The sequence below is a fragment of the Lepidochelys kempii genome, chromosome 10, assembly GCF_965140285.1.
Source record: "Lepidochelys kempii isolate rLepKem1 chromosome 10, rLepKem1.hap1, whole genome shotgun sequence".
NCBI classification, from domain to species: Eukaryota; Metazoa; Chordata; order Testudines; family Cheloniidae; genus Lepidochelys; species Lepidochelys kempii.
Window position 1 is genome coordinate 30,353,678 of NC_136389.1, and position 14,593 is coordinate 30,368,270.

At 46.7% G+C, this 14,593-nt stretch overlaps 2 protein-coding genes across 3 annotated transcripts in view; one reads left to right on the forward strand and one right to left on the reverse strand.

Moving 5' to 3' along the window:
* Window positions 1-14,325, forward strand: part of PPL (periplakin) — a 56,111-nt gene extending 41,786 nt beyond the window's left edge. For both annotated transcript variants that reach the window (XM_073362560.2, XM_073362561.2), the window contains 8 exons: window positions 28-206; window positions 290-428; window positions 1,742-1,935; window positions 3,126-3,276; window positions 3,780-3,863; window positions 4,673-4,789; window positions 9,847-9,939; window positions 10,656-14,325. In XM_073362560.2, the coding sequence (XP_073218661.1) occupies window positions 28-206; window positions 290-428; window positions 1,742-1,935; window positions 3,126-3,276; window positions 3,780-3,863; window positions 4,673-4,789; window positions 9,847-9,939; window positions 10,656-13,319 (3,621 nt within the window). In that variant the 3' untranslated portion in view covers window positions 13,320-14,325. The remainder of the gene's footprint in view (window positions 1-27; window positions 207-289; window positions 429-1,741; window positions 1,936-3,125; window positions 3,277-3,779; window positions 3,864-4,672; window positions 4,790-9,846; window positions 9,940-10,655) is intronic.
* UBN1 (ubinuclein 1) overlaps window positions 12,741-14,593 on the reverse strand; it is a 36,921-nt gene continuing 35,068 nt past the window's right edge. The window contains exon 18 of the mRNA XM_073362567.2: window positions 12,741-13,996. Within this exon, the coding sequence (XP_073218668.1) occupies window positions 13,983-13,996 (14 nt within the window). The 3' untranslated portion in view covers window positions 12,741-13,982. The remainder of the gene's footprint in view (window positions 13,997-14,593) is intronic.

Here is a 14,593-nt window from a genome sequence, read left to right on the forward strand (position 1 = left end):
TCTGTAAGGACTTTCTTCTCATTGCAGAACATCTCCAATGAGGTCCGCTGCATCGAGCCTGAAAAAGCAAAGAAGATCCAGGAGTGTGAGGCTTTTATTGACACAGTGCCCAACACTGGCAATGCCACCTTGTTGAGGAACAAGGTAGAGGACACTAAGAAGAAGTACGACCAAGTGGTCCAACTGCTCGGTGCTGCCCAGGAAAAGTATGTTATAGCTCCCACTGGGCTTAATCCAGACTTTTCAGTGGTGGCAGGGGAATGCAGTAACATGCTTCTTGTATTTACAGAGTGGATGTGGCCAATCGCCTTGAGAAGAGCCTTCAGCAAGGCAGAGACCTGCTGTCTGCATATGAAAACAAACTGGTGACAGAGGATACTGTGCCAGAGGACTTGCGGGCCCTAGATCATAAGAAAGAGGAGCTCTTGGTAAGTGGTTTCTTCAACCAGTTCTCTAACCTATCAACATGCTCAATAAACAGACACACACTAGAAAACCTGGCCCAGGTGTCTGCTCAAGGGACCAACCAAAACACCAATGGGTTAGTGGAGATGATCTTCAACAAAGGTGGAGAAAAGACCTGGACTCGTTCCATTTTCATCAATGTGTCAGCAGTCCTGAGACAGGAGGTTGCTTGACAGTGGGTGGTCTCTGTACAGACTTCATTGGAGCACAAGGGATTCTCAGCACAAGGTGCTCATGCAGGGGGATGGTCCCTGCCTCATTGCCACCAATGTGCATCCCTTAAATGAGTGCCTCCTAACTCACCAAGCCAAAATTCTAATGCCTGGCAGGCACTACTGACTTGACTATAGGGCTACCACTGGAATTCGGATGATAGAATTGCTCAGGGACCACACAGCTGAGTAGCAACCTCTAGGTCCTAGTCAATGGGTATCCGTCAGAAAAGTCACCTATCCCAACCTGCATCCTTGTGGGTAAGCTCAATGGAAAGGCCAAGAACTCAATGGGCCGATGCCTGACAGCCTCTAGATGTGTCTCTCAGGAACAGGGTGCAGGTAAGCATGCAAAAGCTATTGCAGTGACAGGGACGAAGGACTTAAATCTTCAGCACTTTTCACAAACACTGTTACCTTAAAAATTAAGAAAAGGGGGAAGTCAGAATAAGAGAGAAGTGGTTTCCTCCCCAACAGATCTACTGGATGGCTCCTAGCCTTTGTCTAGAATCCCCAGGCCTGGGGCCTGAGTGTCACCCTTCCACAGCCAGGACACAGCACCATCTGTAGCATTAGCACAAGCCTGGCCATCCTCTAACCTCGCCCGCAATGCCGATGCTGGGTGCTGCTAGAACAGAAGGGCATTCTGATGCAGAGCACCACACCCATTTCACTGGAAGCAGGCTGAGCACTCTTCCTTCTTGCTTTGCATCCATGGTCTTTGCAGGGCTGGGCAGCAGTCAATCACTTAGATCAAAAGACGGATCCTGCATACCGACGAAATTTTGCACCGAGCCAAGCCTTTCCTAACTGGTTTAATCACATCAGCTGAAGTAATATTTGCCATGCCCCTCACCCTATGAATCATGATGTGGGTGCAATTGGATGGGGTAGCAAAGAATTCAGGGGTGAAAGGGTTAGAGGAGTAGGAATGCAAGGAACACTCATGAATGGTCAGCGAACTTCTTTCTTTAAAGCTAGAACCGCAGCTAAGCTATGTCGGAGAGATACTTGGTGAAAGCCTAGGATTTAACAACCCTATTGTTCTCCTACTCCCATTCCAGGCCATGGGCGTGGAGCTGCAGTCCAAGAAGTCTCTGCTTAATGAGGCAGAGCAGAATTTGCAAAAAACAAAGACGTGCTCCACCACCCTTGCCAGCCGCTTTCAGGAGCACTGCCCTGACCTCGAACGCCAGGAAGCTGAGCTCCACAAACTCAACCAGCGCTTCAACAACCTCAGCAAGCAAATTGACCACAGGTGAGACTCCAGGACAGGCTGTTGGCTGAGCACTGGAGATATAGGTTAGGAGAGGGAGTCCCTTGTCTCCTAGCACATGGATTTTTACAACAGAATACAACTGATAGGAATGGAATCAAGTCTGGAGGAATTGCAATATGGTCCCTAGGGATACAGGGATGGTTGATCAACATGGATGCATCTAGAGCTGATGGGAGTTTGACATTACAGGTCTAGGGAAGGAGGCATGGATGGTTCTTCAGCATGGGTAGGCTGAGCAGATCTGGATGGCCTTTGGCACTTAAGCGCTCTCTTAGTGGAGACTGGAGTTGTTATAAGACTGACCAGTTTCTCCACAAGGGCTGAAGGAAGGATGAATGAATTCCCCTCCAGCACAGCCTCTCCCTCCTGCCTCTGACTACGTGTCCTCCCTTCACTGGCCTTCATTTCCTTTCCACATCAAGATCAAGCCCCTTCAGAGCTTTGCATGTATTTGTCCTTATCCACCTTCTGCTTCCTTTACCTACACTCCACTCGCACTCCCTTCCTCTTTCACCCACTCTCCACTACCCAGCCGCCTTCACACTGTGCCAGACGCCTGACATAACCTCCAAGCACTTGCTGGCCGCATACTCCACCACCCAATGATTCCCTTAATACCCAACTAGGCAATGACACTGCCTATGCTGGCCCCACCCCACTGCTTGCTTTGACTTAGTCGGGTCTGTGCTCTATTGCATGCACATCTTTGGATTCTAAGATTCTCAGGACACAGACACTTTTTGGGCTGGCACACTGTACGCTGCCATGCCTATCAATAGTTATATTCCAGTGTCACCGTGGATTCCACCGCATCCTCCGAGCTAATCATAGTGTAGTTTGACGAACTGTTGGTGCTTGGGGTCCATAATAGACCGGGAGAGATGGGCCCTGTATGGAGTGCTTTGTTATATACAGCACAGCTGAATTTCACAACGCTCCACCCTGACCTAGACCTGCAAGCAGAGGAAGGAGTATAAAACCACAGCATGTTTTAACATGACCTGAAGAAAAGACCTCCTAGGAAATACTACGTAGGATCCTGCAGAAGACGACTCCTCCTGGGGGAAAACTCAGGCCCCAAGTTTGTGTCTGTGGGAGGGGTGGGGCCAGAGACATTTGCAGAAACTGTACTAGTTTGGGAAGTATTACATCTCATATCCCCCTTGCAGATCTCGGACCCTGCAGAAAGCAAAATCATCCTATTCCACCTATCGCTCCGGCTACAATGAAGTCAACCAGTTTCTTTGTAACATTCCGAATTATGAGCCGCAGGAGATGGACAACATCCAACAAGTGGAAACGAAGCTGAAGAACCAAATGGTAATTCCTTCTCCTCTGAGACACATACTGCAGGGAGCCTCAACATCTTCCCCACACTTCACATTCAGAGTCACCAACATTGATCAGGACTGCTGCGTGGGGAGATGCCAGCAGCGGCTACAACAGGGGTTAAGGATAGAGTGGGGGTAAATATGTCCTTGTTTGTTTGATGAAGAGTTCCTGCTTAGCTAATACAGAGGTAGGGCACTGGAAATCCACCTCAATCTGAAATCTAGTGCCGTCCTTAATACAGAATTATTCAGTGCTACTGCACTTTGCCCATGAGTACTACCCTGCAGGGGACATGTCCCACTGGGAGGAGAACCCTCCAATGAGCCAGAAAATAGGTGAGGGGCAGCTGCACCCATTCAAATCATGTTCAGAGAATTGAGGAAACAAAGAAAAGAATTCAGACCATCCCCTAGGTGTAGCTTTAACTGGAGCCCCCTAAAATGCCATACTGCTTGGTTCATGCTTTTCCTGTGCCGTTTGTCTGTTTATAGACGCTGCTGGGTGATATTGCACAAAAGGAGCAGGAGGTACAGAAAGTCTCCGCTGATGCCCAGCGGTACCAGCAGGCAGTGAAGGTAAGGAGTGTGATTCTGTCACCAGAGGCGTTTTCAATAGACTCAGACTTTAAAGTCAGAAGGGTCCATCATGATCATCTAGTCTGAACTCCTCCACATTGCAGGCTGCAGAACCTCCCCCACCCACTCATGAAATAGACCTCTAACCTCTGGCTGAGTTATTGAAGTCCTCAAATCATGGTTTGAAGACTTCAAAAGTTACTGAGAATCCACCATTTACACTGGTTTAAACCTGCAAGTGACCCATGCCCCAGGCAGCAGAGAAAGGTGAACTTCCACCGCCCCAGGGTGTCTGCCAGTCTGACCCGGGGGGAAATTCCTTCCCGAACCGAAATAGGGGATAGGATAGCAATGGCTGCCAAAAACAAACCACTGCGGCCCAGTGATGGAGCAAAAGGATGGGGGAGGTAAGGACAGCTTAGTTCCAATCCCTGCTCTCACAGCAACTCCCTCTGTGGCCTTTGTCCCGTCAGTTAACATCTGTCTCAGTTTCCCTGTATGTAAAGGGGTCAATTCTCCCTTCTTGAAGATAAGTGGCTTTAAAGCACTTCATATGGAAGTCGCAATACAACCACGAAGGTGCATTAGCAGGGTAGACACGACAGGCAATGCCTGAACTGGAATTCCCAATGAGATAGAAAGGTCTCACTGATGTTGTTGTAGACCCATCATTCTAAATTAGTTACTTAAAAGACGACCAAGGGTTGGGGTAAAGACAGGTGAAAGTTTGGGTCCATTCACAAGCAGTGAGGCGCATAGGTCAGGAGGACCTGCATCCTCACCTCTCTATCACCACCACTCTCCTGCAGGACTATGAACTGGAAGCAGAGAAGTTACGATCCATTCTCGACCTGGAAAATGGACGGAATGGCTACATGAACAAGAGACCCAGACTCCAGTCTCCAGCTGCCAAAGTGAAAGAAGAGGTAAAGCCGTGATGGGGTTGAGAGAGGCTAAGGCTGGGATATGACTTTGAGGAGCCATCAGTGATTGTAAGGACGATGATTTTCACTTCTGTGACCTCAGCCTCATTCAGGGTTGGGAATTCTTCAGCACCATTAATGGATCAATTATCTAGCATCCCAAAGATTTTTGGGAAGGGTGAGAAAAAAGTACCTGAGCCTGCACTTTGTTCCAGTGAAATCTCCCCCAACACGACTTTCAGCTGGAAGGACAGGTTTTAGGGGTTAAAATTCTTGGTGTAAGCTATAGATACTACGCAAAGACCATGCAAGTTTTCAAGCTACTTCATAGCTGTATAACCCACTGTTTGGCTATCTTAGCTCATCCTTCATCGTATATTGCACCATGTAGCTGAAGTTGCCCACATGAGTCCCCAGTTGTCCTACCTGTTACACACATTTGGTAGAGCAGGTTGCAGGAAGGGAAACTATTGTTCTTCTTTGAGCGATGGCCCCTCTTGGTACTCCACATGCAGAATACGCAATGGCTGTCCGCTGGCCCGCACGGGTGCTGTAGCTTTCATGCTCCCAACCAAGGATATAAAGGGTGGTGCAGGCTGACTATGCCCAGGTCCCAGGATTCAAAAACTGTTTCCTGCCCTCGTTCCTCTTCTGTGAATGACAAACATCAACGCTGCCTCTGCTGTCTGGCTGAGGCTCATATTTCTAACAAGTGCAGCATCTGCCTCTCTCTTCTCCCCAGAACTCATGAGGATCGGGAACAGACTCAGAAAACACCTCCTGGAGAAGGCAATGAAGCCCCAATAAGATGTGGATCAGAGACTCATCTCCCTCACTCCCCTCAGCAGGCAGTGCCTCCCTGAGCACAAGCTTGGGAACAGAGGCTAAGTCTGATAAGCCTAAAGAAAAGGCTTTACAGGAAAGTAAGGGACTTGTCCTTAATATGCCAGTCCCAAAAAGAAGGGATTCCCTCCCTGACCCCATCAGAGTCGAGAGAGCCAGTGTGCATGGGTACTAAGGTTTCAGTTCCAACTAAATCTTCTTGACAAGGAGGCGGCGGCATGCAAGGGTATGAATCCTATGGTTCCAGCACTTGCGCCGGTGGTGAAGATGAGGTATAGATAGCTCGTAGTGCTTCTATCCACTTCAGGAACTCAGATAGCAATGTGGCCCCAAAGGGTGACCAGAGAGGCTCCAGGAATGGACTCTCCTCATACTCCAGGATGGTTGGAGATGTCTTCCAGGGAGACGTACATCTTTGCTCTCCCCCATCCAAGTTCACTGTTCCTATTAGGTCCTATATTCCCGGACATTGTTCGCAGCCCTCAACATGAAAGATGCGTATTTTCATACGGATATCCAGCCAGCCCATAGGAGGTTCTTCAGGTTCCTCTTCAACCAAGACCATTACCAATCCAGAGTTCTCCCCTTCAGTCTGGCCACAACATCCAGCATGTTTACAAAGTTTTTTCCAGTTGTGGCTGCTTAGATGAGAAGAGAAGGATTTACAGTCTTCCCGTACCTTGATGACTGACTTCTCAGAGTCAACTCCGACAAGGAGGTCCACAGGGCAACCCGTGTTCTGCTCAGCCCCACAAGGAGCATAGACATCATAGGGGCAACACGTTACACTCGTACTGTAGTCGAGTCTATCTACCTCTCAAAACATTTGAGCACTTTCATAACCAGGTCACTCTCAGACCCAGGATGTCACTCAGAACTTGCCTTTCCCTCCTTTGCCACATGGCTTTCGTGCACACGTGATGCCGTTCAACAAGCTACATCTAGAATGCCTACAGGCCTTGCTTCTCTCAGTGTACCCCCCGGAGAATGGCATCATAAATGACAAGGTCACAATTCTGCCCAAGAATTGGGACTCTCTCGTCTGATGGACAAAACCAGAAAAGGTTCAGGTAGGTGCCCCTTTCCTCAGACCAACACCCGAGGCACCCACCATTGCCAATGTCCCCCTCTTGGGTTGGGGTGTGCACATGGACCTTCCCAAGGCACAGGGCATCTGGACACCTTGGGAGACCAGAATGTACATAATTTACAATGGTTATCAGCAGCTTCATCGTACTTACCCAGGGTGCAAAATTCCCTAGTGGACTGTCTGAGAAGACACTTTCCTGAAAGCCACTAACGGGAGATTCACGATTTGGTTCTCAGTGACGTCTTCGCTCAATGGGGAATGCCAGCTTGGGACCTTTTGGAAGCTTCCTCAGTACTGCTCCAGAGCAGTCCTGGGCAAAGACTCATTGGGAGATGTCCTCCTGATGTCAAGGAAGGGTTGCCTAGGCTATGCTTTCCTTCCAATTCCTTTGTGGATAAAGTCCTGATTTGCTGCTTACATCACGATCACATCATGTGGAACAGCACATTGCATTTGATGTTGTGCATGCCGTCTGTCACGATTTTTCCCCCTCTGTAAGTTGAGGTGTACATTTGACAAAATGTCAGCTCCTAAGAAAGCAAAGTTAGATGTCCATTCATTTCACTTAACAGCAACATTTGGTGGCTAAGTTGTGGCAAGGTTTTGGTGCGCTTTATAAACTGTTTTGATGCAATCAAGGCCTTTTTGTCGGAAAAAGGACAAAACTACCCTGAACTGGATGATGAATAATGGCGGTGTAAGCTCATGTTTCTTACTGACATCACCGCTCACCTAAAAGAGCTCAACCTCCATCTCCAGGGTGCAGGGCAAACGGTTCTGGATCTTTATGAAACTTGGAAGGCATTTGTTGTAAAACTAGAAGTTTTTTTCCTCGGGATATTTGAACTTCGACTTTCTGCTACTTCCAACACATAAAAGAGCTAGCGACACGTTGCACTGTCAGTGTTGATGAGATTGGAATGTACATGCAAGAACTGGAATCAGAATTTTCTGACAGATTTCAAGATTTCCAGCAATTTGGCCCAACGTTTTCTTTTCTAATTAAACCTGAGAAGTTCAACAAAAGCGACTTGGATTTGTCTGTATTTCAGTGGATGGATGTTGAAGATTTCAAAATACAGCTCATTCAGTTAAAAAGCTCAGAATTGTGGGTATCAAAGTTTGGAGATCTGCGGAGTGCACTTAAAGCTACCGAGAGAGATCATGGGGCCTCTATTCTGACCTGCTGAATGTCCCTGCCAGTGAAATTTAACTGTGAAGAAAACTGCATTTGCAATGCTTTCAGCATTTGGATCCACATACCTGTGTGAACAGATATTTTCACACACGAAATCTGTCCTCTATCCCTCTCGGAGCTGGTTAACAACTGATCACTCAGAAGCCTGTGTGCAGCTTAAACTATCCAAATACATGCCAGACATTGGAAAACTCAGCAAGGAGAAGCAAGGGCAAGGATCACACTAAACTGATAAAATCTGCATTTTAATTTAATTTTAAATGAAGCTTCTTAAACGTTTTAAAAACCTTATTTACTTTACATACAACAATAGTTTAGTTACTTATTATAGAGAGAGACCTTCTAAAAACGTTAAAATGTATTACTGGCACATGAAACCTTAAATTAGAGTGAATAAATGAAGACTTGGTACACCACTTCTGAAAGGTTGCCGACCCCTGTTCTAATGCAACACGGGGGCAAATTCGCACACCCAAATCAGGAGTCGTTGCATCTTAGAGTATCTACTTACCCTTAAGTCTTCAGGTATTATATTTGCAGTCAGCGCTTTCCATCCTCCAATGGATAACCATACGATCTGTACACCCACATCACATCAAGATTTCTGAAAGGGATTTTCAGATCCTTTCCTCCAGTGGTGAAATTTGCATCTCCCTGGGACCTCAATTTTGTTCTATCATCTCTCACTAAGATTCCCTTGAGCCACTGTCCACATGCTTTGTGACCCATCTGTCTATGACGGTGGCATTTCTGATAGCTATAATGTCAGCCAAAAGAGTCAGCGAACTGAGAGAGCTTATGGTGGGCCCACAGTATACTACCTTCTACAAAGGAAAAGTCTCTATGCCCCCACCCGAGATTCATACCCAAGGTAGTTTATGAGTCAGGTCATCCACTTATCTGTATTTTTTTCCTAAATCACATGCCTCTGAAGAGAAAATTGCATGCTCTGGATCTTCGGAGGACTTTAGCCTTTTATCTGCAAAGAACAAAGGAGGTTAGAAAGATATCTAAACTATATTTATTTCCGCAGCAAAGTGATCAAGAGGTCAACCTATATTGGGCAGAGACTTACAATCTGAGATCTATTTTGAATTATCCTTTGTTACCAACTAGCTGGTATTCCCCTTCCCTCTCCTCTCCCCCAAAGGGGTAAAGGCTCATTCCACCAGGGGACAAGCTACTTCAGCTGCATCTCTGAGAGACAATCATACTAGAGATATGTAGGCCAGCTATTTGGAGCTCCTTGCATACCTTCCCGAGACATTATGCCCTGGAACAGTCATTGACTTCAGATATGGCTATGAGGACAGCAGTACCACAGTCAGCTATAATTTCTGCATCCTCACACCCACCACCTGTTTGACTACTGCTTGTTAATCTCCCACATGTAGAATACACAAAGGGACCATCACACTTAGAAGAAATGGTGGTTACTTACCTGTAACTGGAGGTAAGTCTTTTGAGACGCATGGCCCCAATCTGTATTCCACTACTCACTCACCCGGGAATTCATTACTCTGTCATAAGAATAGGAAACTGGAGAGGCGACAGCCCACACCGCACATTATGCCCTCAGTTGGGAGCACAAGGAGAGCTATGGAGCATATGCAGGCCAACAGACATTGCTTCCAAGAAATTCTACGCACAGACCCATCGTGCGCTTGTGTATCCCATGTATGGAATACACATCTCAAAGAACTTTCAGTTACAGGTAAGCAACCTCCACTTCTGTGCATGGAACCTCTCGAACAGAACCCACAACACAAGATCACAGTAAGAGGGAAGGTTTTGAGAAAAAAGCCAGTTGCCCTGCCATACACTTCCCTACCTGTCCTGCATGTCACCATTTGTTTTGTTTCTATTCAGAAAGTCTTGATTAACAGCTCTGGTTCCACTTCCTTCTCTGAACGCCTTTCCGTTTCACAGGAAGCAATTCTGGCTGCTAAATTCACTGAAGTTAATGCTGTCAATAAACAGAGGCTGCAGAACCTGGAATTTGCCCAGAATCTCCTGAGGCAGGTAACTGATGAATAGCAGGAATTGATTTAGCTAGAGATGAAACTAGGAGCTTGACCTTCTAAAACATGCACTGTGCCTCCTCTTAAAATCACAGCTGCTGGGTGATGGTCACATCTGCACCACAATGAAGGATTTTGGAGGTTTATGCATACGTTAAAGTAGATTAACTTTATGCTAAGCAATTTATTCTACAAGAATATTTAATAAAGCAGAATTGCACACAGTTTTTCACCAACTAGAAATAGAGCTAGCTAATGTGTCACATCCTGGAAATCATCACCCAGAAGGAACCCAATTTGAGCCCACCCATCAAGAACAATCTAGCCCACCCAATGACTTCATTACACTCCTGATTTGGTGTGAGGGAGTGTTATGTAAATCTTAGGATGCACTAGTTGAATGGTTTTCAACTTTTTTCATATGAGCGCCACCCACAGATCCCCTTCCCACATAGCCAGACACATTTTCCATGGGGTAGTATGAGAAAGATGGGGTGGTCATGACCTGTGGTTAAGAACCCATGCACTAGTTCGATGGAAGGACATGGACTTGCTAATATACAATACTCAATCATTTTCAATGGATCTCTCCATTAGAGTTTGAAGTTATCCCACAGTAGTTTTACCATTTTGCTGCTGAAGGAAGATAGGTACACCAAGTAGTGATTGCTAATAAGAAAGGTTGTCCTTACCATGCACTCTTTATTTCACTGACAGCAGCCAGAGGTACAAGTAATGCAGGAGTCTGTCCAGACTAGCAAGTCCGAGAGGCCGCAGGAGGAAGTCTGGAAAATAATGAAAGAGCTGGATGATGAGAGTCTACGTCGACAGCAGCTAGAGGGGGAGATCAAAACCATCCAGAACGACATCCTCCATCTACAGAAACAGAAGCCCCAGGAAACTGTGCTGAAGAAGGAACTGCTGAAGAAAGTTCCTGACCCTCAGCTGGATGAGAGCTGCCACAAAATGCAGCAAAGCCTGGCAGAAGAGCAACGCAAGAACCAGGTGCTACAGGATGAGCTGGAGGCCCTAAATCTGAAGCTGCGAGCCCTAGAGCATGAGAGGAGGGAAGGGGGCCAGGAGTATATCGTTAAGGAGGTCCTGCGTATTGAGCAGGACAAGGCACAAGCGGATGAAATCCTCAAATTGAAAGAAGAGCTGGAGGACCTCAAGAGGCAGGAAGGAACCAGAGAAAATGAGGTCACGCTCCTGCGCCACCAAATCACCGTGCTGTCTGATGAGAAGAACAAAGAGCAGGAGAAGGTTACTGAGAAGGAGGTGGTGAAGCTGCAGAATGACCCTCAGCTGGAGGCGGAGTTCCGAATGCTGCAAGAGAACAAGGAAAGGGAGAGCACCCTGAGGCAGAAACAAGAGGAGGAGCTCAGCTACCTGCAGGACAAGATGAAACGGCTAGAGAAGGAGCGGGCCATTGCAGAGAGCAAGATCACAGTCAAGGAGGTGCTGAAGGTGGAGAAAGACCTGGCAACAGAGAGGGAGGTGAACGAGCTCCGACGCCAGTATGAAGACGAGAAGTCCAAGGGCCGTTCCAATGAGAGGGAGAAGGATGAGCTGCTCAGAAAGATCCAGGTCCTGGAGGAGGAGAATGCTAAGGTGGTCGTCCAAGAAAAAGTACGTGAGATAGTCCGCCCAGATCCCAAGGCTGAAAATGAAGTAGCCAACCTTCGTCTGGAGCTGGTGGAGCAGGAGAGGAGATACCGAGGTGGGGAAGAGCAGCTGAAGAGCTGCCAGAATGAGCTGGCTTACCTGAGAAACAGAAGCGGACAGGTGGAGGTGAAAGACATTATCAAGGAGGTCATTAAGTATAAGACCGATCCTGAGACCAAGAAGGAATTGCAGAGACTCCGGGAAGAAATTGTAGACAGGACCCGAGCGATTGAGAGAGCTGATCTGGAGATCTACCAGCTGAAGCAAGAGATTCAGACCTTGAAAGACACAAAACCTCAAGTGCAGATGAAGGAAGTCGTCCAAGAGATACTGCAGTACCGGGAAGACCCCAAGACCAGGGGGGAAGTGGAGTCCCTGAGAGCTCAGCTAGCAGAGGAACAAAAGAAGCAGATTGACTTGGAGAGGGAGAGGCTGCTCCAGGAAGAGAAGATCAGACAGAAAGAGGAGGAACTGTCACAAGTGAAGGAGAAAGTGGTCCAGCAGGAAGTGGTGAAGTTTGAGCAAGATCCTGCCTTGAAAGCAGAGATCAACTCCTTCTCTCAGAGCATTGAGAGTGAGCTGAAGCAGATAGACTCCCTGCGGGAAGAGCTACGCAAGCTGCAACAGAGGAGATCTGAGCTGGAGCGTCAGTTGGAGGAGCTCGAGAAAGAGAGGCAGGCCCGCAGAGAGGCTGAATTTCAGGTGCAGAGGCTGAAGGTCAGGCTGAACGAGCTGGAACAGCAGGAGAAGGAGACAACGGAGAGAGTAACCGTGAAACAGAAAGTGATCCTCCAGCAAGACCCACAGCAAGAGAAAGAACACTCTCTCCTCAAGCTGGAGCTGGAGGAAGAGAAGCACCGAAGACAAGTCCTGCAGGCTGAGCTGGAAGCCTTGAGGAAGAAGCTCCTCATGCTGGAGAAGATGGAGGTAAAGGAGAAAGTAGTCTTTTCAGAGAGCATCCAAGTGGATAAAGGGAACACCGAATACGAGATTCAAAAGCTGAAGAGCAACCTGGAGGAGGAGAGTCGGCGTAAGAGGGAGCTGGATGCAAATGTCAACCGCCTCGAGGCCAAACTATCTGAGGTGGAGTTCAACAATTCCAAATCCTCCAAGGAGCTAGATTTCTTGAGGGAGGAAAACCACAAGCTCCACCTAGAAAAGCAGAATCTTCTGCTGGAAACAAGGAGGTTACAGTCCGAGATTGAGCTCACAGCAACGGAAGCTCAGGATTTACGAAACATGACCCAGATTGACAGCAGGGTGACTCTGGACTCCAGATTCCAGACTTTGGAGAGAGAGCTGGAAGATCTCAAGAAGTTATCCAGTGAAAAAGATGCAGAGATTAAGCAACTTCAGAACCGCCTCAAGACAGTGGCCATCAAGAGAGAACAGAGAGAGAACCACTTGCGGCGCTCCATTGTGGTCATAGACCCCGACACTGGGAAGGAGATGTCTCCAGAGGAAGCTCACAAACTTGGCCTCATCGAATGGAGCTTGTTCGTCAAGCTGAAGGGCCAGGAATGCGACTGGGAAGAGATCTCAATAAAGGGACCTAGTGGGGAGTCCTCCATGATCCTCGACAGGAAGACTGGCAAAGAATTCTCCATTGAGGATGCCTTAAAGAGTGGAAAGTTAACCATGGCTCAGTACGATCGTTACCTGAACAAGGAAATGTCCATCCAGGAGCTGGCAGTACTGGTGTCTGGGAAGAAGTAATTACAATGTTCCCTCAACTCTATATTGAAACTTTTCTTACAGCAGCTTGCTCAGAGCTGCACCACTTGTTACAATTCCAGATTGCTGCAAATCCTTTATGTCTTCCGAAATGCTATAGCCTTTGCATGGTCCAACATGAGGCTGCCATGAAGTCATGCTGCTTGCTGCATCCATTGCATAAGAGCACTGCCACGCCAGAGGTGGAAAATGTATTTGTCAACATTACATTAATCTTTCCTTCCCCATTACAACCTTACCTAGGTACTCACGCCAACTGAAAACAAACAAAATCATCTTCAAGTCTGAAGTTGTTTATTAACATGTGCTCTCAAATTTAGCAACTGAGAAAAGGCTGCATATCTCAGCACATTCCTTTTTTGTTTTTATGTCAAGTATGAACTTCTCTCTAGAGGGTACCGCAAAGCTGTATAAAGAGCCACTGGAAAGAGACAAAAGGTCAAGACCACCCAGAATAGCAGAGGAAGCCTAGTAAGCCACCCACCTGTATGAAAATCTAGAGAGACACTATCATTATATACAGTGGAATGAATGATGGTATCTTCATCTGAGAAAGGCAGCTAAGTGCACAAAAAATGAAATTTATATATTAATTCATAGTCATGATACTCACATCTAATCAAAGCTGTTTCAGACGGACTTCTGTCACCTCAGTGCCTCTAATGCCAAAGGAGAGGGGGAACAAAAAGAATTGTAATTTGATACAGTAATTCCTAGATTAAAAGGAGGTATTTTCATATGACATCACCAGAAACATGTAAAGAGACGTCAATATTATGTAGTAAATGCTACTGTAACCTAATGCGGAGGTGCCGGAGGTGCCTTCTGAACGGTCGTGCTTACCTCATGGTTAAAAGCCACTCATACCGATATTTTACTGACTAATGTTACACATTCAGCTATATGTATCATTTATTTGTGTAAGGGAATGGGAAATATGGGGAAATTCTATTTATAGTACAAAATAAAAATGCGGTGGTTTAAATCAGTTTATTTTTCCTTTTTAAATTGATGCCTGCCTTTTGATCTAATACCTTAAAGGAACCCAAATTTCAGAATCAAAGGTGACCTTTCACCCAACACTTACATTTATTTTTTAATATAAGAAACGTGCATGTTAATGTTGTACCTATATCTTTGGAAAAAACACAAATTGCTTGTTGGTCAAGTTTACTGGCAAGAAAGGCATGCAGCTGATCATTGGTACGTTGTCCTGACCCTTGCAGCTACTGGAAAAGGCGAATTACAGGCCAGTT